The following is a 20,318-nucleotide window of genomic DNA, read 5'->3' on the forward strand; positions in this document are numbered from 1 at the left end:
TTCTGTTGCTGGTGTCAAATAATTTGCATTTTTGGCCAGCTGTAGATCCTGTCTAATCACAGAGCCAGTCCCTGTCCTCATCCAGAAGTAGTAATTTTATTGAAAGATAGTGTAGCTGCAGTGTGAAGTGATTGATCGTGAACATCCATGAAAGGTGCCATGCAGCCTCAGAGGCTGTACTCAAGAAAGGCACATTCCCTATGACATTTGGGAGCTGAGCAGAGATGACTGCGGATCAGAAATAAATGGAAGTTTAGCTATTTTACTGGTGGCCAAAGGACTGCTGTTGTGAAGTGAAACATTAACAGCAGGGTGAGAGCAAGTTCAGGATTGCTCAACGAGGTTCATCTTCAGGCACAACAGAGCTGGGGTCGTCCAAGGCGCAGGAAGCGGCCGGAATGGCAGAGGGGGACAGCACGCCACAGCCTGCAAAGGAAGCCCAAGCTGGTGAGGAATTTTTACAAGATTTCTTCTTGTTAATTGTAGGAGAAACTGAAGGCAAAAAGTCACAAGGAGAGATGAGAAGTTTCTCTGATTGTTACTTGTTACAAGTCAACACAGGTTGACTTGTGACTAGATGACAGGCTCTTAAATGCAGATTAGGAATTCGATATTGTTAGTGGTATTAATCTAAATACCTTTACAAGTTTGAGTCTGTAATGGCCAGTGAATAGAGGAGAGATGTGGGTTTGAAGGCTTCTGGCATATTTTCCTGGTTGTTCAAATGATTTGATACATCATTTTCTTAAATTACTTTGAAATTTGGAAGACGTCTGCAGGCAATGGAAACTAGTCTTCATCTGTCTAAATCAGTTAAGAGCTGCTCCTCCTTGTGATCAAAGAATTGGAGAAAATAAGCCAGAGGTAATCATGTCCTTCCCGGGTCTGGTCATTAAGCCCAAAGTGTTGCTGGCACACATTCATCTGTTTTCTTAAAACCTTATCTCGGAAACAGAGAAAGAGGAGAGAAATACATATATGGTAAAAGGGCTATAAAAGTATGGCCAGTGTGTATGAATTAAAAATAAGACTCATTATTTAAAGACAAGTGTGGCTGAGCTGAAAATTAGGAAGGGATTTAACCATTAGATGAATGCATGTGAAACTGAAGAGATTAGTTGAGTATAAACAGATTAAGGTGCACAGTACTGCAGCAGGGAGTGGTGAGAATGTGAGGATTGTAAAAGCAATGTGAAAATGCAGATTCTCTTTCTGAGGATTTGGGAACCAGAAAAAAATTAAATTATGAACTGAAAGTCATAGCAAAATTTATTCATGGGAACTTCTGGCTATGCAAGGCATCTGGTAGCTGAATATTACATTTAAGCATGAATCGTCCTGCAGACTCCCCAGTTGCATAAGGGATAACTCAGAAAAGAGGAAATCTTACAGAAAGCAGTCGTTGCTTTCATGCTTACCTGGCTTGTTTTTTTGGGACAAGATTTTCACAGAAATTCAGGAGGACACCCCATCCATTTGCCTGCTGTGGGATAGGATCTGGTATTTATGTAGTCCCTAACACATTCTTATATAACAGACATCATGGGTTGTCTGAACCCTGCAGGCCAAGCCATGCCATATCTGTTCCAGTGCTCATCTGTCCTCGCTGAAAGGGAAATTGAAAAAAGGAGCCCCAAATCTTCTTTACTGAAAAAAATCAGTTATTGCTCTCATCTTATCCTCAATGAAAATGGATAATAATTCATCTCTCTGGCTGTTTTTCCTGTCATGCATTTCGTAGTCTTCTTTCCCAAATTTCATCCTTTTCATTCCAGAGTCGTGAAATGGTTTCTCCTATTTTGTTACACCATTTTGGATTCATACCCAGTTGTCCCCCAGGCTTCTTTACCCTGGTTTTGGGCACAAACAAGAGCACCATGCTGCCTGTGCTGAAGTTTTCTCATGGAAAAGCTGAGGACATGCATCTTTCATGATTTCCTAATCTGATGGAAAATCATTGATAGATACTCTGAGAGGGATTTCCCAGTTGTCCACTATTATGGGCATTTCATACGAACCCTATTTCCTTGTGAGAGATCAGAGACACTAGAATTAGGATATATCACATACAGAGCTGCTCTAGCTGTTACTCCACTTACCCTGTCACCAAAGAATAAGTCGGTCTGGTTTGAGTGTGGTTTTTTTCCAATCTGAAATGACTTTTGTAATCTTTATTCTCCTTTTGGTGCTTAGAAGGGATTATCTGATCAAATATCTCTCTGGCTGTGGAGGAATACACCTGGAGGAACAACCTGGTGTTTTAAAGGCAGTGGTGATGCTTGTTCTGCTTTTGCCTTTCATAAGGAAGTGATGCAATATGGTTTTCAGCACTTGAAGGTGAATTTCATGAGGCTCTGATGATCTGAACACATCTGATATTATTTAAGCAGTTTTTGTCTCATTTCACACGTACTCCTGCTGGTTTATTTGAAAGGTGTTGCATACCTTGTTGCAATTTATTTTTTTAGTGAAAATAACAAAAAGGACACAAGTTTCCTGGCTTCTCTGGATGAGGTTTTGTTTGCTTGTTTGCTGGATTAAATAACAGCTTTCCATTTTCCTTCTTCTTTCTCCTGTATTGACAGCATTTCTAACACCTTTTCTTATTGCCTTTTGTGTCCCCTTGCTAGCTGTAGTTCATTTTGTGCTTTAGCTTTGCAGGCACACATCTACCACTCCGTGTTTGATCTGTTTGTCTATATTGTCTTCAGAAATGCCACCTTATTTCTATTTGTGGTACAATTTCTTCCTGATTTTCAGTCCAGACACACGGATCTCCTTCTATCAAGTATTATTCTGTATTTGTATCTGATGTGCTTGCAAATTTATTCTCCTAAAATTGTTTTTGCTGTTTGCTACAAGTTACCGTTTATTGCCAGACATTTGAATTCCTTTTCTCCCTTTCTTTCTGAGAAGACCTTCTGGCAGCTCATGACCTAAACAGCTCTGCAGTGTATTAGACAAGTAGTATGTTAATCCTACTGACTGATAGGGTTTTTCATGCTAGTATTAAAAAAATAATTATTTAGCCTATGTGACGCACAGGCCTGTATACACACAGAGGAAATATAGCTGCAGGAGGCTGAAAATATTAAAGCATCGTACTGCAGCAGTGTGGGAGCCCTGTGCAAGGGATGGTGAAACCTTTCCTGTTTTGCTTTTGTATTATTCCTTTAATAACTCTGCTGCTGTGTTTGCTCTGCTCGCCTGTGTATAGCAGAATACAGAAGGCTTCTCCTGGGAGTTGTATAGAAGTACTTGGGGCATGAGATGCCAGCAGAGGGCTCAGAAATATTTCTGCTGGCTCTAGTGTGGGGTTAGACTTGCAGGACACGAGTGTGTGCCAAGCTGGTGCGTAGAGACAGGACCCACGTGAACAAGACCTGTTCTGCCCCCAACGCTGTGTCTGCTTTTGAGTCACTTGTGCCCATGGAATGGGCTTGACAAACCTGAGCTGAGCTGTCCAGAGGCTGGACCCAGGTGAAAAGCAAGGCTGTGCATGTGTGCAGATCACTGGGAGAGCTGAAGACAAGGAGCTGGTTTGGGGCAGTACAGGGGAGGTACCAAACTGTTGTTTTGCCAGTGCTGTAGAAGAAAAAAGGAACAAAAAAGGGGTAGAACTTTCTGGCACCATCTGAAGTTTGGCCTTCAAGTCAGCTGCCTGGTTGACCCCATGTTTAGCAGCCCAGTTAGCAGGAGTGAAACAGAATCTCTGGGGATTTTCAGAGGAAGCCAGAGCACATGAGGGAATGTGGACAGTAATTATACTTCCTCTGTACAGTCTGTCACATCTGATTCCCTTGTGCAAGTGTTCTCCATGTCTTGTTAGCAATAACTGAAGCCAGATTAAGCATCTGTGGTGTGGCAAAAGGACTCTTCCCTGGTTTTTTAGCTGCAAATCTAGTTCTTCTGATAACCAAGCACTATCAGCAACTCAGTGCTGTAGCTAAGGATGAGTTTATGCAGATTCCTTGTATCAGCTGTTGATTCTGGGTGTGGTCTGGCTTTGCTGATAAGAGAACGGAGAAATATTTGGGAAAATTCTTTGAACATTTGCCTTTTAAAGAAGCCAAGTGTCAGGGGAAGAAAAAAGCTCTGCACTGCACTGAGGATACAGCAGAGCCACAAGCACTGAGGATAGTTTATGGGAAGGTTGTGAATTTTGCTCTGTAATTGCAGCTGACACTGGAAGAATACCGATGAAGAACTCCACTCTTCCTTTGGGAAGGGCATGGAAAGAGGGACAACAATGCACCTGCAGGGAACTGAGTCCATGTAGCTGCAAGGGGAATCCAGGCTGCATTTGCCACATATGGATCCCCAAGGTGGTCTTCTGGATGACAGAAAGTAGAGAGAGGGGTTAGAGCTGCTCCTGCGTACTGGCTGTTCACCCTTGATTAAACTGTACCGTGGGAAAAGGCAAGGTCATTCTAGGGAATTGGTGTGGGAATGAACCCTGGGTCACTTCTGCAGTAGCAAAGAAATGATTTAACACAGTGCAGGCATCTGTGACGTCCATTGTCCAAGTTTTTGGTGTGATGAACATTTTAGTAGTTATGTCTTGGAATGTATGGCTTTTCAGGGGAATGAGATCCCTGCAGAGTAAACCTGTCATTACCACATCAGGAGGGAGATGCACGCTCTGCTCCTAAATCCACAGGCTGTAGGTGTATCTGGGACCTGGGATTTTTATTCAGCTCACATCTGTGCAGCATCCAGCACCGTGCTGGGCTGGTGCACGTACAATAGCTGGGGGCATGCCAAACAACAGGGAGGTCTGTGCCACAAAGTGCTGACAGCCCCAACCTGTGACTGATTTAGGCTGTGTTCCCTGACTCTTCTTGAACTCTGGAGCTGTCTTTCCTGGTAGCATCTCCCTCCCCTTTCTGCCCTGGCTGCACAAATGTGCTCAATTAGGGTTAACTCAAACTGAATCAAACTTCGTGCCTGAGGTTGGAAATCTTCCCAGTCAACTCACCACAGCCACATAGCATGGTGGGAGACAAGGCGAGAGGGGAGATGAACGCTTTTCAGAGAAATGAATCCAAGGAAACTTTGTTCACTTTTATTTCTGCAGGAGATGATCCCCCCAAAGGAGATTTCTCTCTTCAGAAAAAATCCCCGGTAAGTGTTACTGCTGGTTTCCTTTGCTTTGCTTTCTGCTCAGCTTGTTCTAAACATTGCAAGATCTCTCTGTTCTCTCCTCTGTTGTGCTCTGGCTAGAGACAAACACCCTTTCTTGCAGAGGGTTGAAATAAGCCTTAACAACTCAAGGCAAAAATCCTTCCACTAACCTGATTAAGTTAAGAAAGTGCAGCTTAAAGAGAAAACACCAACTGTCTGAATGTTTGGGGAAAAGGGTAAGGATTTTTATTGCCTTTTTCCTGAATACTACTTTCCTTGTGGGAAAGAACTTGGATCTCTGAAGTGGATGGGGGTGTTGTGCATAGGAGGGAGGGAGTTGAACTGTTTAGTTTGATGAAACCCACCAGGGAAAGGTAATTAGATGTGAAAAAGCAGAAGGAAGGACAGGGATTGAGGACAGGCCACTGGTGAGTGTTACAGTGCCCAACTATAGTGCCAGAGCCTTGGGTTTACATCTTTGGCTCTGATTTAAAGCTTGATTCAGGTGAATATGTTGCTGCCTTGCAGCTTTGATGTTTGTGCAGGTTTTCAGGCTAATTCTTGTTGAGCGCTTGACCCCTAAAAACTGTTCACTGTATTGGCTTCAGGGAACTTGGCTTGTATTGCAGCTGCTTTGACTTGCAGGATAATATGTAATACTTGGTCCTAAAACTCACAGTCATGTCATTAGCAAACCAACTATTTAGCTCAATTTTAATTACTGTGCAGACATTAACTATTCCCAGAGCTCCTGGGAAATATTAATCTTTATCCCATTTTGCCATTAGTCAGCGAGAAGGAGAGCTGAAAACGAACGTCTCCTGTAGTGGATACTTTAAATGAACTTTCTTTTTCCAAAGACATAGTCTATCAACTTCCACAGTATCTTTAAGAGATCCATAATCCCACAGATTCCAGGCTTGCTGTGGTAGCTAAGCACTGCAGACTATCTGTGTGTTCATGAATCCAGGCTTAACCTCTTTGCTTTTGCTGGGGCTCTCTACTGAGCACGGTCCTCCTCTGCGAAAGCGAGCAAACTGCATCTGGCTCTCTGCATGGATGAAAGCTTCCCACTTTTGGATGTCCAGGCAGGCCACAGGCAGGTCAGTGATACAGTGGAGAGAATACATGAGGGTTTCTGCGTGTGCTGATGCCATCTCATGACGTACAAGCCAGATGGAAGTACCCCTGCTTGTAAGTCATTGCTCTGTGTTTGTAAGCACTTACTCAGGGTCCTGGCTCAGGCACTTGGGAAGGTTTAGCTGGGAAGTCACTGCCCCCTGCTCTCCTTTCCCTCCTTGCCCCTGCTCTGCTGTAGGAGGTGCCCATCCCAGAGCAGGAGTGGCTAAAATGAGTTACTGCACCTTAAACAGGTGCAGATAAATCCACTGGGACTTGTGCACTGGGTGTGGAGGGGTGAGTTCAGGCAGCAGCACTCCTGCCACCTCTCAACCTGGTTTGAGCAGTCACTCTGTGCATCTCCACCAAATGTTATTAAATGCCATGAGCACTTACAGTAAGGTCTGTGAAAGAGGGGAAGAAAAAAAATCCCTGTTGTACAATTTTACTTCCAATTTCAGAAAATGCCTCCCAGCACCCACATGAAACATAATCTGTCTCTTACGGATTTTCTTCTTTTATTGTGAAAAACTTGTTGGAGAAAAATATTCTTCGTGTGCATATGGTTGTGTGTTTGTGCATTTACAGATTATATATGCCACCTTTTCTAGGCCAGTGTAAAAGCAGGAGGCCCCAGTGCAGTTTCCAAGGGAGCCCACCCTTTTGTGCCAGCCATATTGCTGAGCACAATGGTTTCAGAGTAAATAATAAATGAAATAGATAATATGGTATTTACTCTTGTAAATCAAAAAGGTCAAGGGTTTCTTATAAAAAGGCAGCCCATAAAAGTGAGAAATATATATATATATATATAAAATATAAAATATAAAAATGGATAAAAATATTTGTCTTCAGAGGGTTCAGTAGTGGAAAGTAGGGGGAGGTGGAAGTTGTGGAGTTTTCATTTTTTACAATCAGTCTCTTTTGTTGCTCTTTCATAATGTTGAGGAAGACAGAGTCATTATGCTAGACTCTTCTAAACTTGATGCCATTGCTTTGGGAATCCAAATAAGCTTAGGTCTCTTGGTGGTGAAATAAACCTGAATAAACACATCTATTTTGGTACTGTATTTGCATTTGGGACTCTGGGAAGAAATACAGGAATTCATTATTTTCAACATGAGGCACAGAAATGCATGTGAAGAGCTCATCTCACTGCACTGGCCCATAGCATGGCTGTTCAAAACCATAAATATAGTTGCAGCTGTTAATATCACGCTCCCCCCAAATCCCTCACCAAATCCATGGCCAGCCTCTTTCTCCCACTAATTGGCAGAGGCTGGGCAGTGCTGTGAAAACCTGCTTTCCTGTTGTGAGGCAGTGGAGCTACTAAGCAGCTGGAAGCTGAAAGCTGCTTAGCTCAGACCACTGTGGGGTAGCAAGAGCGACAGAGGCCCACATAAGGTCGTGCCAAGACTCATCTGTTTAATGCCTTGTATTTCACTTGGGAAGTGCTGATGTTAGCTGGAGTAAAGTCAGGCTCAGCAAAAGATTGGCCACACTCAGACAGGTTTGACAGTCCCATCGCTGAGGATTTTTAAAGTTCTGATTAATAAATTGAATTATCCATAGCTATGCCAGCAATCTTGGAATATGAAATGGATGCCATGCCTGAGGGAGTGCCAGACAGAGGGCTGATGCTCTGCTTCAGTGAGTGGTGGCACAGTTTGGCACAAGTGAGGTGCAGAGATTGAGAGAAGGAGCAGCTTCACATGCAGAAGCAGACAGCAGATCCCTGGTTTCTGAGGTGAGGTGTGGTACTAGAAGAGGGAGCAGTCTGGGGGCAGGGTGGTAGCTTTATATGCCATATGAAGTGCAGAAGAAAAGTCATCCAAAGGTGTTTTCTTGGTCTCAGTGCCTTTTTTGCATTGAAGTGGAGAGTTGGTGGTATCTTTCCAAGGGAGTTCCTGGAGCTACAAGCATGGTGGGCTGCTGACAGCCCATGAATCCCATGGCAGTCCTTACTGGGTCCATGTCAGCCAGGCTGATTCACTGGGAGCCTTAATCAAAGCAAGAGTAGTGTGAGTTCCAGTCTCCAGTCTCTCCTTTGAGTCCAACTCACAGGCCAATCAAGCAGCAGTGAGCATTTGGTTTTTGGACTGGACTCCTCTCCAGTGTCATGTTGGACCCAGACACTGTGGCAATATGTTGCTGGGGAGAAGGCTTTGACAGAGTTGATATGTTCTTGTTTGTCTCCCACAGAAACTCTGTGGCTCCAACTACCCCCTGAGCATTGCCTTCATTGTGGTGAACGAGTTCTGCGAGCGCTTCTCCTACTATGGCATGCGAGGTATGTGGCCTATGTCTGGGGACTTTCCCATCCTGGGGTCTTTGTACACACAGGACTGGTGATTCTGAGCTGTGCTGTGCGTGGTCTCAGCTGTCTTTCAGAGTTAATTAATATTTTGGAATGCAGGTATGAACAGTGTACCCTAACATTGTTTCTGTATCTGGAATGAGAAGAAGCTGGGACTAAAGGGCTCCAAATGTACCTTCCAGTCTAAATTATTATACAATTCTCTGGGTAAAACCTGGTTTTCTACTATGTGATGTCTTTCATAGTTGTGTGCAATCAGTGTGTTTGGGAATTGAATCTTACAGGCACCAAGTCTGCAAAAAGAAAATGTGCATAAACAGAACTAGAGGTTATGGTAAGATAAGCTAGAAAATACATTTTTCAGCTGAACATAAATGTTTATGAGAAAAGAATGTCTGGTACTCATATATCTCATTTTAGCTTCTTGTGTGTGAGAGATTGTGAGGAACAGGTCTGGAAGCACAAATCTTTCCACAGCAGTGCTCAGTTGCTAGACAAATCAGTAGTTTTCTTGCCACCATGATCCTGCTTACCTGCAGAGATACACATTAATTATATATGATTTTTTTTGTTTCCTTTTAGCTGTCCTGACACTGTATTTCTTAAGCTTCTTCCACTGGGATGAGAATCTCTCCACCGCTGTGTACCATGCCTTTTCTGCATTGTGTTATTTCACACCTGTCATTGGAGCCATCATGGCAGACTCATGGCTGGGGAAATACAAGTAAGTGAAGACATCTCTCTAATTAAGTCAGCATGCATTGACACCATGCAGCCTGTGCTAGGGCAGTGCTGTTTTTGCTCCCAGTTTTGAGCTAGCTCAGAGTGCAGCAAAGACACACTTGTGAAGGTCAGCTCCTCTCTGTTAACAGAGCTGATCTGTTTGCTCGTGCTTGTCCGTGCTCCTCTTACACCCAAAGGCCAATAACCAACAAACCTGGGACAAATTAAATGTCACAAGCACACTTTTCCTCCACTTTCCTTCCCTACCTGACTTCAGGAAGGTGAGATATAGGGTAATTAACTCTCAGTTTGCTAAGTTCTGCTTCAGAGAAGAATTCAAAGATAGGGGGGAAGTAATGTCATCATGTAGATCTCACAGATTCAGATGAAATGTCACTAACTCTGATGTACTTACACTTCTCACAGCATAGGGAATGTGTCAGCACACCCACTTTTATGCCTGAGAAACCTGGGCTCTTTCTAATCATCTCCATCAGCACATATCCAGGTGAACTCTTCCTGAGTAAGAGTTCTTAGGCAGTCTTCTGATGATAAGTGCTGGAGCCAACATCTGCCCCAGAGTGGTGAAGAGTAGCTGGATGTAGGACTTCCTTTGCTTGGCACTGTTTGTTCATTGTCTGAGGAGTCTTGGCTGTCAGGGTGATGAAGTGCAGCTGAACCCTTCTCTCTAGGACTAAGCATATCTGGCAGAAGAGTCTCAACAGGAAATAGCTGCCATATGCCTTTCCAGAAGGAATTTCTTAAGGAGATGTCAGCATCCTTTTTTCTCTGGGCTCAATTTCAGTCATTCTTCTGTCCCTTTGAATGAAAAAAATAACAGTGGTAGTTTATTAACTTCATTATTTAAGGTCACATAGCAATGTTCATTGATATTTGAGGATGTCTACCTTGCATGATGTTGTGAGAAGATAAATCTTTATACAGACTCTGGTGTGTTAGGCAAGAGACTTTCCCTGAAGTAATCCCTGTAACTTAATGGGAGGTGGCTTTTGCTGTAGTAGCTGGATCTTGGCCAATACCAAGGATAGATAACAGATTAGAGGGGCTTCTTGGAATGATCTGATGTGTCTCTAAAGTAGCTGTTGCAACCAGGGTTTGAATGTATCAGGAGCCACTTCCATGCTCAAAGCTCACAGGACTTCTTCTAATTGTCTCTGTTGTACCAAGTCCTTTGATTCTCTCTCTATGTTTCATCTGCACATGAATACATAGATTTTTCTTAATCCTGAAAGAGATGAAGGACTAGAATACACTCAAGAGTCTGATCATGCTACTCAGATTTCTTCTTCTCCCTCACCAACACGAGAGGCAAATGGGTGAGCTCAGTCTTTCAGAGGTATTTGGGACACAAAACAGATTTACAATGAGGAAACCACACTCCTAATTCAGGTTTGTTGGTTAGGTGGGTTGAATGTGGGCAACAGAATCTAGAGATCCTGTCCAGTCAAGGGATTCACTTATACATATCCTACAAAATGCCAGTTATTAGTAATCTGGAAACTGAGTTGGACCTGAACAGTGCTCTTCTCTTTGCAGTCTTCCATGCATGACAAGACTCGAACACTTTTCATTTATTCTGCTCAGTAATGTCTACAAATAAAGCAGGGGCTATCCCTCCTTAATCTGAACCCATTTGCATATCTATTCCTTCTAGTGCACTCAGTGTTGACACAAAGGAATTATAGCTGCCTGCTGTACCAGTGGCAGAACAAACCAGCTCCTTGTGTGTCTGCCAAGTAGAGCTGCCATATCAGCAAGCATGAGCACACTGTGTTTTCAGCACCTTCAGTCACTGCCGTTTCCTTTCCTCACAGGACGATCATCTACCTCTCCATTGTGTATGTTGTTGGCCATCTGATAAAATCAGTCGGTGCCATTCCATCCCTGGGCAACCAGGCAGTTCATGTGTAAGTAGCCCTTGAAGCCACAGTGCTGTAGCAGGTTGGGATGGTAGTTGATTTACCCAAGTCTGTAATTAGCTTCACCTCCATCAGACCAGCATTTTGGGGGCTGTGTGTGGGTTATGTTCTTCAGGGAAGGGTTAGGGACATCTGAGCAAGAGCAGAAGGGTGGATCTAGTGTGTGAACATGCCAGATGGAGTTGAAAATCACCACACAGACTCTAACCCCTTTGACACAGGCACCTGGGATTGCCCCTCTCTGCTGTACCATGCTACTGGTTTGGTCTCCTCCACCCAACTGCCTTCTCCTTCCTCCCTCATTCATCAGCAGAGCTGTCCAGCTCAGCAAGGTTTTCCCATGTGCATGGGAACACAAAGCTGAAATACATTTTCTGATCATGGGAAGGGTCTGTCTCCTCCACAGGATACAACCTTCTAGATTCTGAACTGATAGGCTTGTCAGAGTAGTGTCTCTGGAAGCACCAAGCTGGTTTTGTCTGTGTGGTCACAGCTCAAAAAATATGCACATGCAGGCAGAAGCATATTATGTACAGAACAGTTGTCTGTTGTCGCAGACCTGGCCAGTCCTGATACTCTTGTTTTCTACAGACATTATCTGTCAGGCCAACAATGGTATTTTGAAAACCACTGGGAAGTAGAAAGCACACAAGAATGAGCCTAATTTGAACAGTTTGTCTGCTCTTACTCAGGCTAGAAGGCTGCAAAAAGTACTCCCCTTTTTCTTCTTTTTCTTTTCCTCAGTTGATCTCTGAAATAATTTGTTGTCATATGAGTGAAAAATAATTCCACAGATCTTTGATCTCCTATATGTCCATTGGACCTCAGAACAACAAGAAACTGACAAAACCAGTTTGGTTTATTGACTGGTACAGAATGCAGAAAATAGGAAAATTAATTTGTTTTCCACACTTAGCTGGCTCATCATCATTAGCCATGTGCAAAACTCAACATTATCAGAGGAATCATGGTTGGGTGACACTAAAATGCTCTCATAAGCACTGGAAAGGTTTTGCAATGGTGATATTTTTGTTCTTGCATGAAGGGTCCTGTCTATGCTTGGTCTGTTTTTGATCGCCCTTGGAACTGGAGGTATCAAGCCCTGTGTCTCTGCATTTGGTGGGGACCAGTTTGAAGAGGAACATGTAAGACTTCTTTTATTTCCTAAAATCTGCAGTGTCTGCTTATTTTTTGAGGATGTTTATGTGATCAAAATCCTGTTGTGCTAGAATAAAGGCCAGTTTGCTTGAAAAGGCATAGTAAGATGTGAGGTAGGATGGTTTGCATAAGACTTGAGAGAATCTAAATGCTTCAGGAAGGGAAAATTGTCATTTGAAAATTGTCATCAGAACAGGATTGATGCTGGAAAGGATAGGTCATGATTGCATCAAATCATCTAAATATTAATTGTACATCAGAGTAGTTGAAAAATCCTGTCTTGCATATCATGGAACTGTGTATATTATGAACCAGCTTAACAGGGGTGGTTATAATGCACTGCACTGGAATACAGCAAATGAAAGAAAAGATAGTATCACCAACCTATGATTCTGTGGGATTTTTTTTCCTCAAATCAGTCATAATCTGTGTCTCAGATGTTGTTCAGAAAGAACTGTAGGGATTTCCAGTCTTTGAAAGTAGTACCGGAATGTTTTCTAGATATTCCAGAATGGAAGGTTCTGAAGAGTTGAGAAAATGTTTCTGTTTAGCTCTGTTTGTGCTTTGTGTCCTGTGAATTGTAGTTCAGGTGCTTTGTGTCCTCATTCTCTGTCATGAGTGCTTAGCCCCTCATCTGCACTAATCTCAAACTCCCATTATTCAGCACAGGGGCTCAACCAGGGATAAAGTAGTGCTTAAGGAAGCAAAGCGGGTCAGGGAGTGCTAATCCTCAGGCAAAATGCTAAATTTTTGAATTGACTTCAAGTTAAATAGATTTATGTTGACCTAACACACAAATAAAAATTTCCATTTTCTTAATGACAAGTATTCAAATCAGCAAGTTCTGTGCATGGCCTAAGTCCTCAAATATGTAGAAGGCCACTGCTACAAAAAAAAAAGTGTTGGGGTCTGTGATGAGTAGGCTTCAACTCAGGGAGGATTATTTAGGACTAACAGTATGAATTTTTTTTCCAGAAATTGATCTACAGAAATATTGGAAGATACTAGGACCTTTAGGAGATGGAAATTCCCATCAATGGAGGCATTAAAAAAGAACATTAGATTAATAGTGTGTCAGGAAAAGCATTGGTAAAGTTGGATAAGAATTGGCCCCTTGGCCTTGGACAAGGAGTCTGGTAGGGCAGTTTTCTCCTTGTCTCTTGCAATGCCCTAGAAAGTAGTCAACATGTAATGAAATTATGTAAACTAGATTTAAAATTTTGGGGAGACTTGTGCTTTCTGCACATGGACTGTGTGATGCTGAAGTGATTAAGCTTATGATTACAAAGGAGTAACAAAACATGGCATGTTCCATGGTCACTTGTGCAAAGTAGATCCTCCTGCAGGCATGTCCACACTGTGCTGTCAGTTGGGTCTGGTGCTTTAGGGGATGCTGCAGAAGGGCTATCAGCAATGCTCTGGTGGTCACCAGCCTCCCCACCTGGCACAACTCTGACCAAAAGCAGGCTTGCAGCACAGCACACGTGCTCTGGAACAGCTACATGCATCCCAGAGTGTGGGCATCCTGGCTTGCAGCACCAATAGTTGTCCCAAAAGGATTCTAAGAGGTGCTACAGCAGCATTTAGAGAAGTGCTATTTATATGAATATTAATGATTAATAGTGTTTATCCAGCATCTTTCAATTACCACCTAATTACAGTATGATAATATGTAACACTTATCTTCAGAGTGTTTTATAGACTTCAGCTAATGAATCTCAGCACCCCAGTTAGGCACATACATATTATTATCCCAAACTTATGGCTACAGTGAGTTACAGAGAGAAAACTTGAACTGCCTGTGTGTGGGCCTGTACCCATTATCCAGCATTCAGACTACATCTCTCCAACAAATTTATCAAATACAAAGGTTCAAACGTTCATCTGCGTGTTACCTTCAAGAGAAACTAATTTAGAGAAAGGAAACCGTAAAAAGCATTCTGAAAAGAACAATGTGTTCTTCTCTATTCATTCTTTTCAAAATAGAAAAAGTTTTCTATAAAAAAAAGTTTCTATAAAATGGAAAGTTTTCTATTTTACCATTTTGAAATTACTTGGCCTTTCAGAAGAAACAAATGTTTTATGCTATGTGATAGGAAGTTTAAGTCATCAGAATTGGAATGAGAAGTTTTGATTTTGTAAGGAATGAAAGGTTCGAGGCCAACCAGAATATTTCTTCCCTCTGGAGTGGCACTGAAGGGGACTTATGTTTTATTTTCTCCCACTCCAGGAAGAATGAAATAAGTTTTGAAAATTCCCTATGAAATGAAGCATTTGATTCCCCATTAATTTTCAGGACACCAATAAACTTCAGCTGAGCCCTTAAGTGCACAGGCTTAGTTGTTTCGCCTGAAAACTAGGGATGAGGTAGTTTTGTGTATAAATAACTAAATTGCCCCTGCTATTCCTTGAGACAAGTTTATGTTTTGAGGTAAATGCACAACATCAGTCTGATCCTCTTTTAAGTACTTTAGGAGCATAATAGTCTTGGATGTGCCACTTTGAGAATGGTACTACTACAGAGAGTGATGGGGACTGATTTGGCAGGAGGTCAGACAGGGAAAATAGGTTATCTGCAGGAGATTTCCAAATGCCTTTGTCTATGGGATTAGGAGTCCAAGTTAAAAATGCCTGAACAAAATTGTATTTATGATATGTTATATGAATGTGAAGCTGCTGTGCATATTAATTAAGGACCAAAGCTGCTTTCAAGCAGTGCAGTATGGTGTTTAAGGTGCTAAATAGCTTTCTCTTTGTTTCTTTATTTTCTGGTTGCCAAGGAGATCAGGCTTATAATGTACAGTACCTTTTCTCAAATTAGCTAATCCAAATTATGTTGTTAATGTATGTCTGTTCTAAAGATTAAGACAATAGGAAGAAAATTCCTTATTCCAATCAGTATAATTTGCAAGCTGCTAGGTCATTATTTTTGTAGTTATTTCTGCTTTTCTCTGACCATTTTTATTTCCATCACTAAAATCTGAAAATGTGTGAAATAAGATATTCCAAATTTTTTATGCATCACTATCCTCTTCTCTTACCACCACATTCTTTTCGATAGTTGTTTCTCTAGACTTTATCATGTCAAGAGCTGCATGCTTGAGTTTATCACAGCTCTCAGAAGTTCTGAGTTGCTCAGATATGATGGGTTAGAGACATGTCATGTCTTGACTAGAAGAGGGCAGGACTGTGAGGACTCTACTGCACCACCCTCAACAAGCCATGGGAGGGCTATCCAGGAATGGGGAAGATTGCTGAGGCTGCTCATTTCTTTAGTTTTCTTTATGAGGACAAATAACTAGTCACAAAGGTAGAGTGAAAAAGAAAACATAATTTTTCTAGTTTAGTAGTAGAAAGTTCTGGGTTATCAAAAGCACCATCAAGGCCAGAAATGGAATACAGTAGATAGTAACACCCACTACTGTTTTCTATTAAGCATGAGAACATGCCATGGAGATGATTTTTATAAGGCTTTCAAATCCTTTAGTCCAGGATAAATAATTTATGAGGACTGAATGGGTTATCCTTAAACACTCTAGGAAATCAAATTGTGGGAAAGCCAAAATCTCATGTTGGTGAGGGTCTTCATAACTGTGCTGGGTCAAGACAGAAAGCCCTTAATCCAAGTAAGGAGACCCCCAGACTCCTTGGTGGGCGGCAGTGGGAGGTGATGGGGCTCTCACTCGCACCTTCTCACCACCCACTTTACAAGGGGACATAAAGAAAGCCCTCCCATGCTTTCCCACCTCCCCCTCTTCCCTGCAGTAATTCCCTGTGATAAGAGGCTTCTTGCCATACGAAGTAGCAATATTTCCTGTTGGCTGCACCATCAGTTACAGGAAGGTTTGTTAGGTTTTTGGATCTCAGGATTCATTACTTAAGAGCTGTCCTCTTTTAGCTGCCTGCAATTCTTCACATTTTCTCTAGTTTTCTAGCCTTGTGAATATTGTTGTCTCAGGGAGCAAAGGAAGCAGGACACATTAGAAGGAAAGGAGACAGAACAGCAGTCCCTGAAGAGTTTCCTAGCACTCAGCTAAGTTAAAGCTTTGCATTCAAATGATGTTCAGGTCATAGAGATGTGGCTCAAAGTGCCCTAGGAAGCTCTCTGCCAGGCTTCATGTCTGAAGCAATTTTCCCCACTACCTTTATTGACTCAGGTGTCCCAGAGCTGGTGATACAGATGAGCATGGGGTAGGTCAGGTAGCCTGTTTTTGTTTCTCCTCTCTGCTGGCCTGCCCACAGACAGGGAAGAGGCTTAGCACTGTACACAGCACACATGTGACTGTGCATGTATGTCTCCCACAAGCAAGGAGAGACTGTGCACACACATTACTCCTGCAGAAAGGACCAAACTCTCCATCGAGTTCTTGTTGCTTTCCAAATTATGCATTATGCAGGAAGAAAGAAGACCAACAGGAATCCTTTAACTCTACCAACTATAATATGTTACAACTTAAGTTAAATTCAGAACTATTTTTTTTTTTTAGTTCATCCATCCATCAGGCTCTTGAATTTGCTCCCCTGGATTTAATTTACCCTATTAGTTTGAGGTTGACTGGCCTCACCTTGGTGGTCTCCTCTTTGATGGATACTTCTCAATTGCTGGCACTCTTTCATATATGCTCTGATTACCAGTTCCTTAAAATATACATGTTTCTTTTTATATTTCTACACAGGAGAGGAGGGGAAAAAAAAAGAGCTCAGACATAGGAAGAAATTATGAGCTTGTCAAACCATGCCAAATTGGATTGAATTAGGTGACAAAGGATCTGAATCATGCTACTTGTTCTGAATAAGTAAATGCTCTCCCCTCTTTCCAATCTCACAAAGCAGTGGCTTTTCCTCTGAAATGCCAAAAAGCCCCAAAGCACTTCTCAAGTAATGTGAGCTGATTTGTGTGAGCATTTACCATCACCTGAACACAAGCTTGTTTGCTTAACATTTTATGCACTTTGTCAATATTTACCCAGCCTTCCTAACAAGAGAATTGATAGTGTTCAATTTGCAAGCCCAATGCTGTGCTTTAGCCATGACATTGATATTGTCTTCTCTTGTTTTAGACCTCGGAGAGAAGCAAGTTTTTTTCCATCTTCTATTTATCCATTAATGCTGGAAGTTTGATCTCCACGTTTGTAACTCCTGTATTAAGAGGTCAGTGTGGGTTTAGAATGAAACAATAAATTAGCTGCCCTCTAACTACTCTGCTATGCATAGTTAGGCTCTTATGACAACAGAATGGCAGAAATTATATTATCTGTGGAGTGGTCAGTGCATTACATTTACACCTTGTTAATCCTGCTGTAGCAGCATAACAGATTTATAATACAGGCAGACAAGTCACAGAAATTATATTTCTGGTAGTATTTCAAAGCCAGCCTGAACTGCAGAATTAAAATATGAAAGGTGGAAGGACTTACATGGTCATCTAATCCCTATTGCCAGTGAAGGACTTGCCTGCAGGTAAACTGTGGATGGGAAATGATATCTACTGTCCTGTGCAATGTCAGGCCTGAAAAACTCAGGGCTGGTTTCAAAGTCCTACCTTCTCCCTCCTACAGGGTGCTGCTGACTTCTGGAGGGCTCTGTCCTGGCATTCAGGCTTGTCTGCGTGGGTCTGCTTGCAAGATTGCTGCCCTGAGCAACTAGCCTTGAAGACAAAGCACAGGCCTATGCCCCATTTAAGACCTACTTTATATTCTAGCCTGCTTGCAAAACCCTTTTTAGTCCCAAAGCCTTCCTGCACTTACTTCATTGTGTCACAGTGCCTCTAAGCCAAAGGGATTGGCACACTCTAAATACCGGCACAGAGGCAGAGCAGCAGGCCATAGGTGATGGGGACAGGGACAAGGTAGTTGTCACATTTAGTTGCCATTTTTTTCATTCCATTCCATGGCTTCCAGAAAGCTCTGTTTGTTTGGAGTGTCATTTTAACAGGCCCTTGTCTCATGTTTACACCATGCACAGGGACAGAGACAAATGCTGTGTCTCTTACTCATTCTCTCTCTGGTGAGCATCTCCAGGTCAGCATTCAGTTGGGAAGGGCTTTTGCTTAATGTAGTCAATGGGCAGATGAAAATCCAGTACCTTCAAACATTAAAATGTGCCAATATAAACTAGTTGCAACATGGAATTAAAGTGGAAAGGATGGGGAAAGAGTAACATATTTGCTAAGTGTGAAATCTTTTCTTGGAAGAGAAGGAGATGCAGTTTGTAGACATTTGGCACAAATACGAAATATATACTTTTAGGTAGAGAAGTCCAACTCATTTAGCATGTTAAAAGTTCAGTATGCTCATAATGTTGCTCCCAGCTTTGTTGTATTTCAGCTAATTCACTGAAAATAAGTAAATAAATGCTATGCATGCACATAGCTGTGCAGCTGTCTGTGACTTCCCAGCTGCAACAAACAGGAGCAGCTGAGGGCTTCATGGATTGGTCTCCTGTTAACTGTGTTGGCTTATTTTAGCCATTTTGTCATTACTCCATGCAGTAATATCTAGTCCCTGGCATTCAAACACAGACCCCACTACTGGCTTGCTGTTTGCAACTGGAGCACAGTGCAAGAGCTGCCCTGGTCCAAGAGGCAGAGGGTTTCAGTGATCCACAGCTCAGATTGATCCAAACTATGCTGAAACACACTTGGCTTCCTAATGGGCTGCTGAAAGACCTGACATTTGGAGCAGGCTGCCCCCAGTGAGATTGGTGGTGGTGACAAAGGGAATTGGAGTTCTAAGGCTTATCCTGGGCTCCCACTTACACAGTGCAGGCATTGGCTTCCTCTTTGTCCACTGTAGGTCGCTATGAAATCAGATTCAGGTTTTTCACTCAAGACTGATGCAGCTGACACAAAGAATGTGGAAACACAGTACTGGTTATTTAGATCTAGTCAAATACAGAATAGCTTCAGGTTATTGTAAATGCTGTGCTTTTTTTCCCAATTACAGTTCCTAGTACTTCTTTATACCTGTTTGTCTGCCCCCTCCCTTCTACCATTTGCATCAATATTCCATTATCAGCTGCTTTTGCTGGCAGACACTAACCCTGCTTCCAAATTGTCTTCATCAAGGGAGGACAACTGTTTCAAGGAGATTCAATTCACAGTGTCAAGCATGAGCAAAGAAAATTTAAAACCAGGGAAGTGACTGATTTAGGGAAACAAATCAAAAGCCCCAGTAACATAAGTCTAGCTGTAATGAGGTGTTTTTATTTCTGACTTCCTTTTCAGGGGATGTAAAATGTTTTGGAGAGGATTGTTATGCATTGGCTTTTGGAGTCCCAGCAGCATTGATGGTGTTGGCGCTTGGTGAGTGGAAACAGTGATGTTTGTAATAGGAGTTACCATTTCTGAGTCCATGGATAGATGAGAAAATGCACAGATTCACTAATTCTGGATGGATACTGGGATGGGAAATTAAATGGTTCAAGGTCACCCAGCAATTCTCCAGTTCAGAATAGCAAAAAATATCAGTAGTTCATTGATGGTGGGCAGACCACGGCTTTACTGCAATATTTTATGTTGATACTGTTAAGGGGGTGGTCTGATGGATGTTTCACAGTATAATTGTTTTGCTCTAATGCAAAGGGAGGCACCAAAATGATTCTCCTGATGGCTTGCAGCTTTGCCTATGAGCAGGCATCACCTTTGAACTGCAATCTGAGCAGTCCTCAGAGACCCCCAGCTTGCAGGAGAGAAGCTTAATATGCCACTTTCAACATTTCCACGGGCTTCTTGCAGCTCGGGGCCATATTTAATGGCTCAGGCTTCTGCTGCTGAATCTATCTGCTGCAGAAGGAGCTGAATGAGATGGTACTTTGTTCTGAGCTGTCTCACTTTGCTTGGCTGAAGTAATTCCCACCATTACAGTGACAGCTTATTATTATGTTGCAATAAAAAAAATCCTTATTGTCCAAGTGTCAGGAGGTAGCCACAATCCCCC

The 20,318-nt window shown here is 42.4% G+C and overlaps 1 protein-coding gene across 5 annotated transcripts in view; it reads left to right on the top strand.

The window, feature by feature from the left end:
- SLC15A2 (solute carrier family 15 member 2) overlaps positions 1 to 20,318 on the top strand; it is a 61,990-nt gene that overhangs the window by 8,353 nt on the left and 33,319 nt on the right. For 2 of the 5 annotated variants that reach the window (XR_014853522.1, XM_085066944.1), the window contains exons 1-7: positions 4,804 to 5,124; positions 8,446 to 8,533; positions 9,143 to 9,284; positions 11,119 to 11,211; positions 12,269 to 12,368; positions 17,442 to 17,532; positions 19,607 to 19,684. Coding sequence is in view for 4 of the 5 variants with exons in the window: in XM_085066944.1 (XP_084923070.1) it covers positions 4,993 to 5,124; positions 8,446 to 8,533; positions 9,143 to 9,284; positions 11,119 to 11,211; positions 12,269 to 12,368; positions 17,442 to 17,532; positions 19,607 to 19,684 (724 nt within the window). In the remaining variant the exon portion in view is untranslated. Of the gene's footprint in view, positions 1 to 366; positions 448 to 4,803; positions 5,125 to 8,445; positions 8,534 to 9,142; positions 9,285 to 11,118; positions 11,212 to 12,268; positions 12,369 to 17,441; positions 17,533 to 19,606; positions 19,685 to 20,318 lie in introns of those variants that run through there. The other 3 variants (XM_085066946.1, XM_085066947.1, XM_085066945.1) reach the window with 3 other exon arrangements.

The sequence above is a fragment of the Lichenostomus cassidix genome, chromosome 7 (genome assembly GCF_008360975.1).
Source record: "Lichenostomus cassidix isolate B80296 chromosome 7, HeHo_3.0, whole genome shotgun sequence".
Taxonomy (NCBI): Eukaryota; Metazoa; Chordata; class Aves; order Passeriformes; family Meliphagidae; genus Lichenostomus; species Lichenostomus cassidix.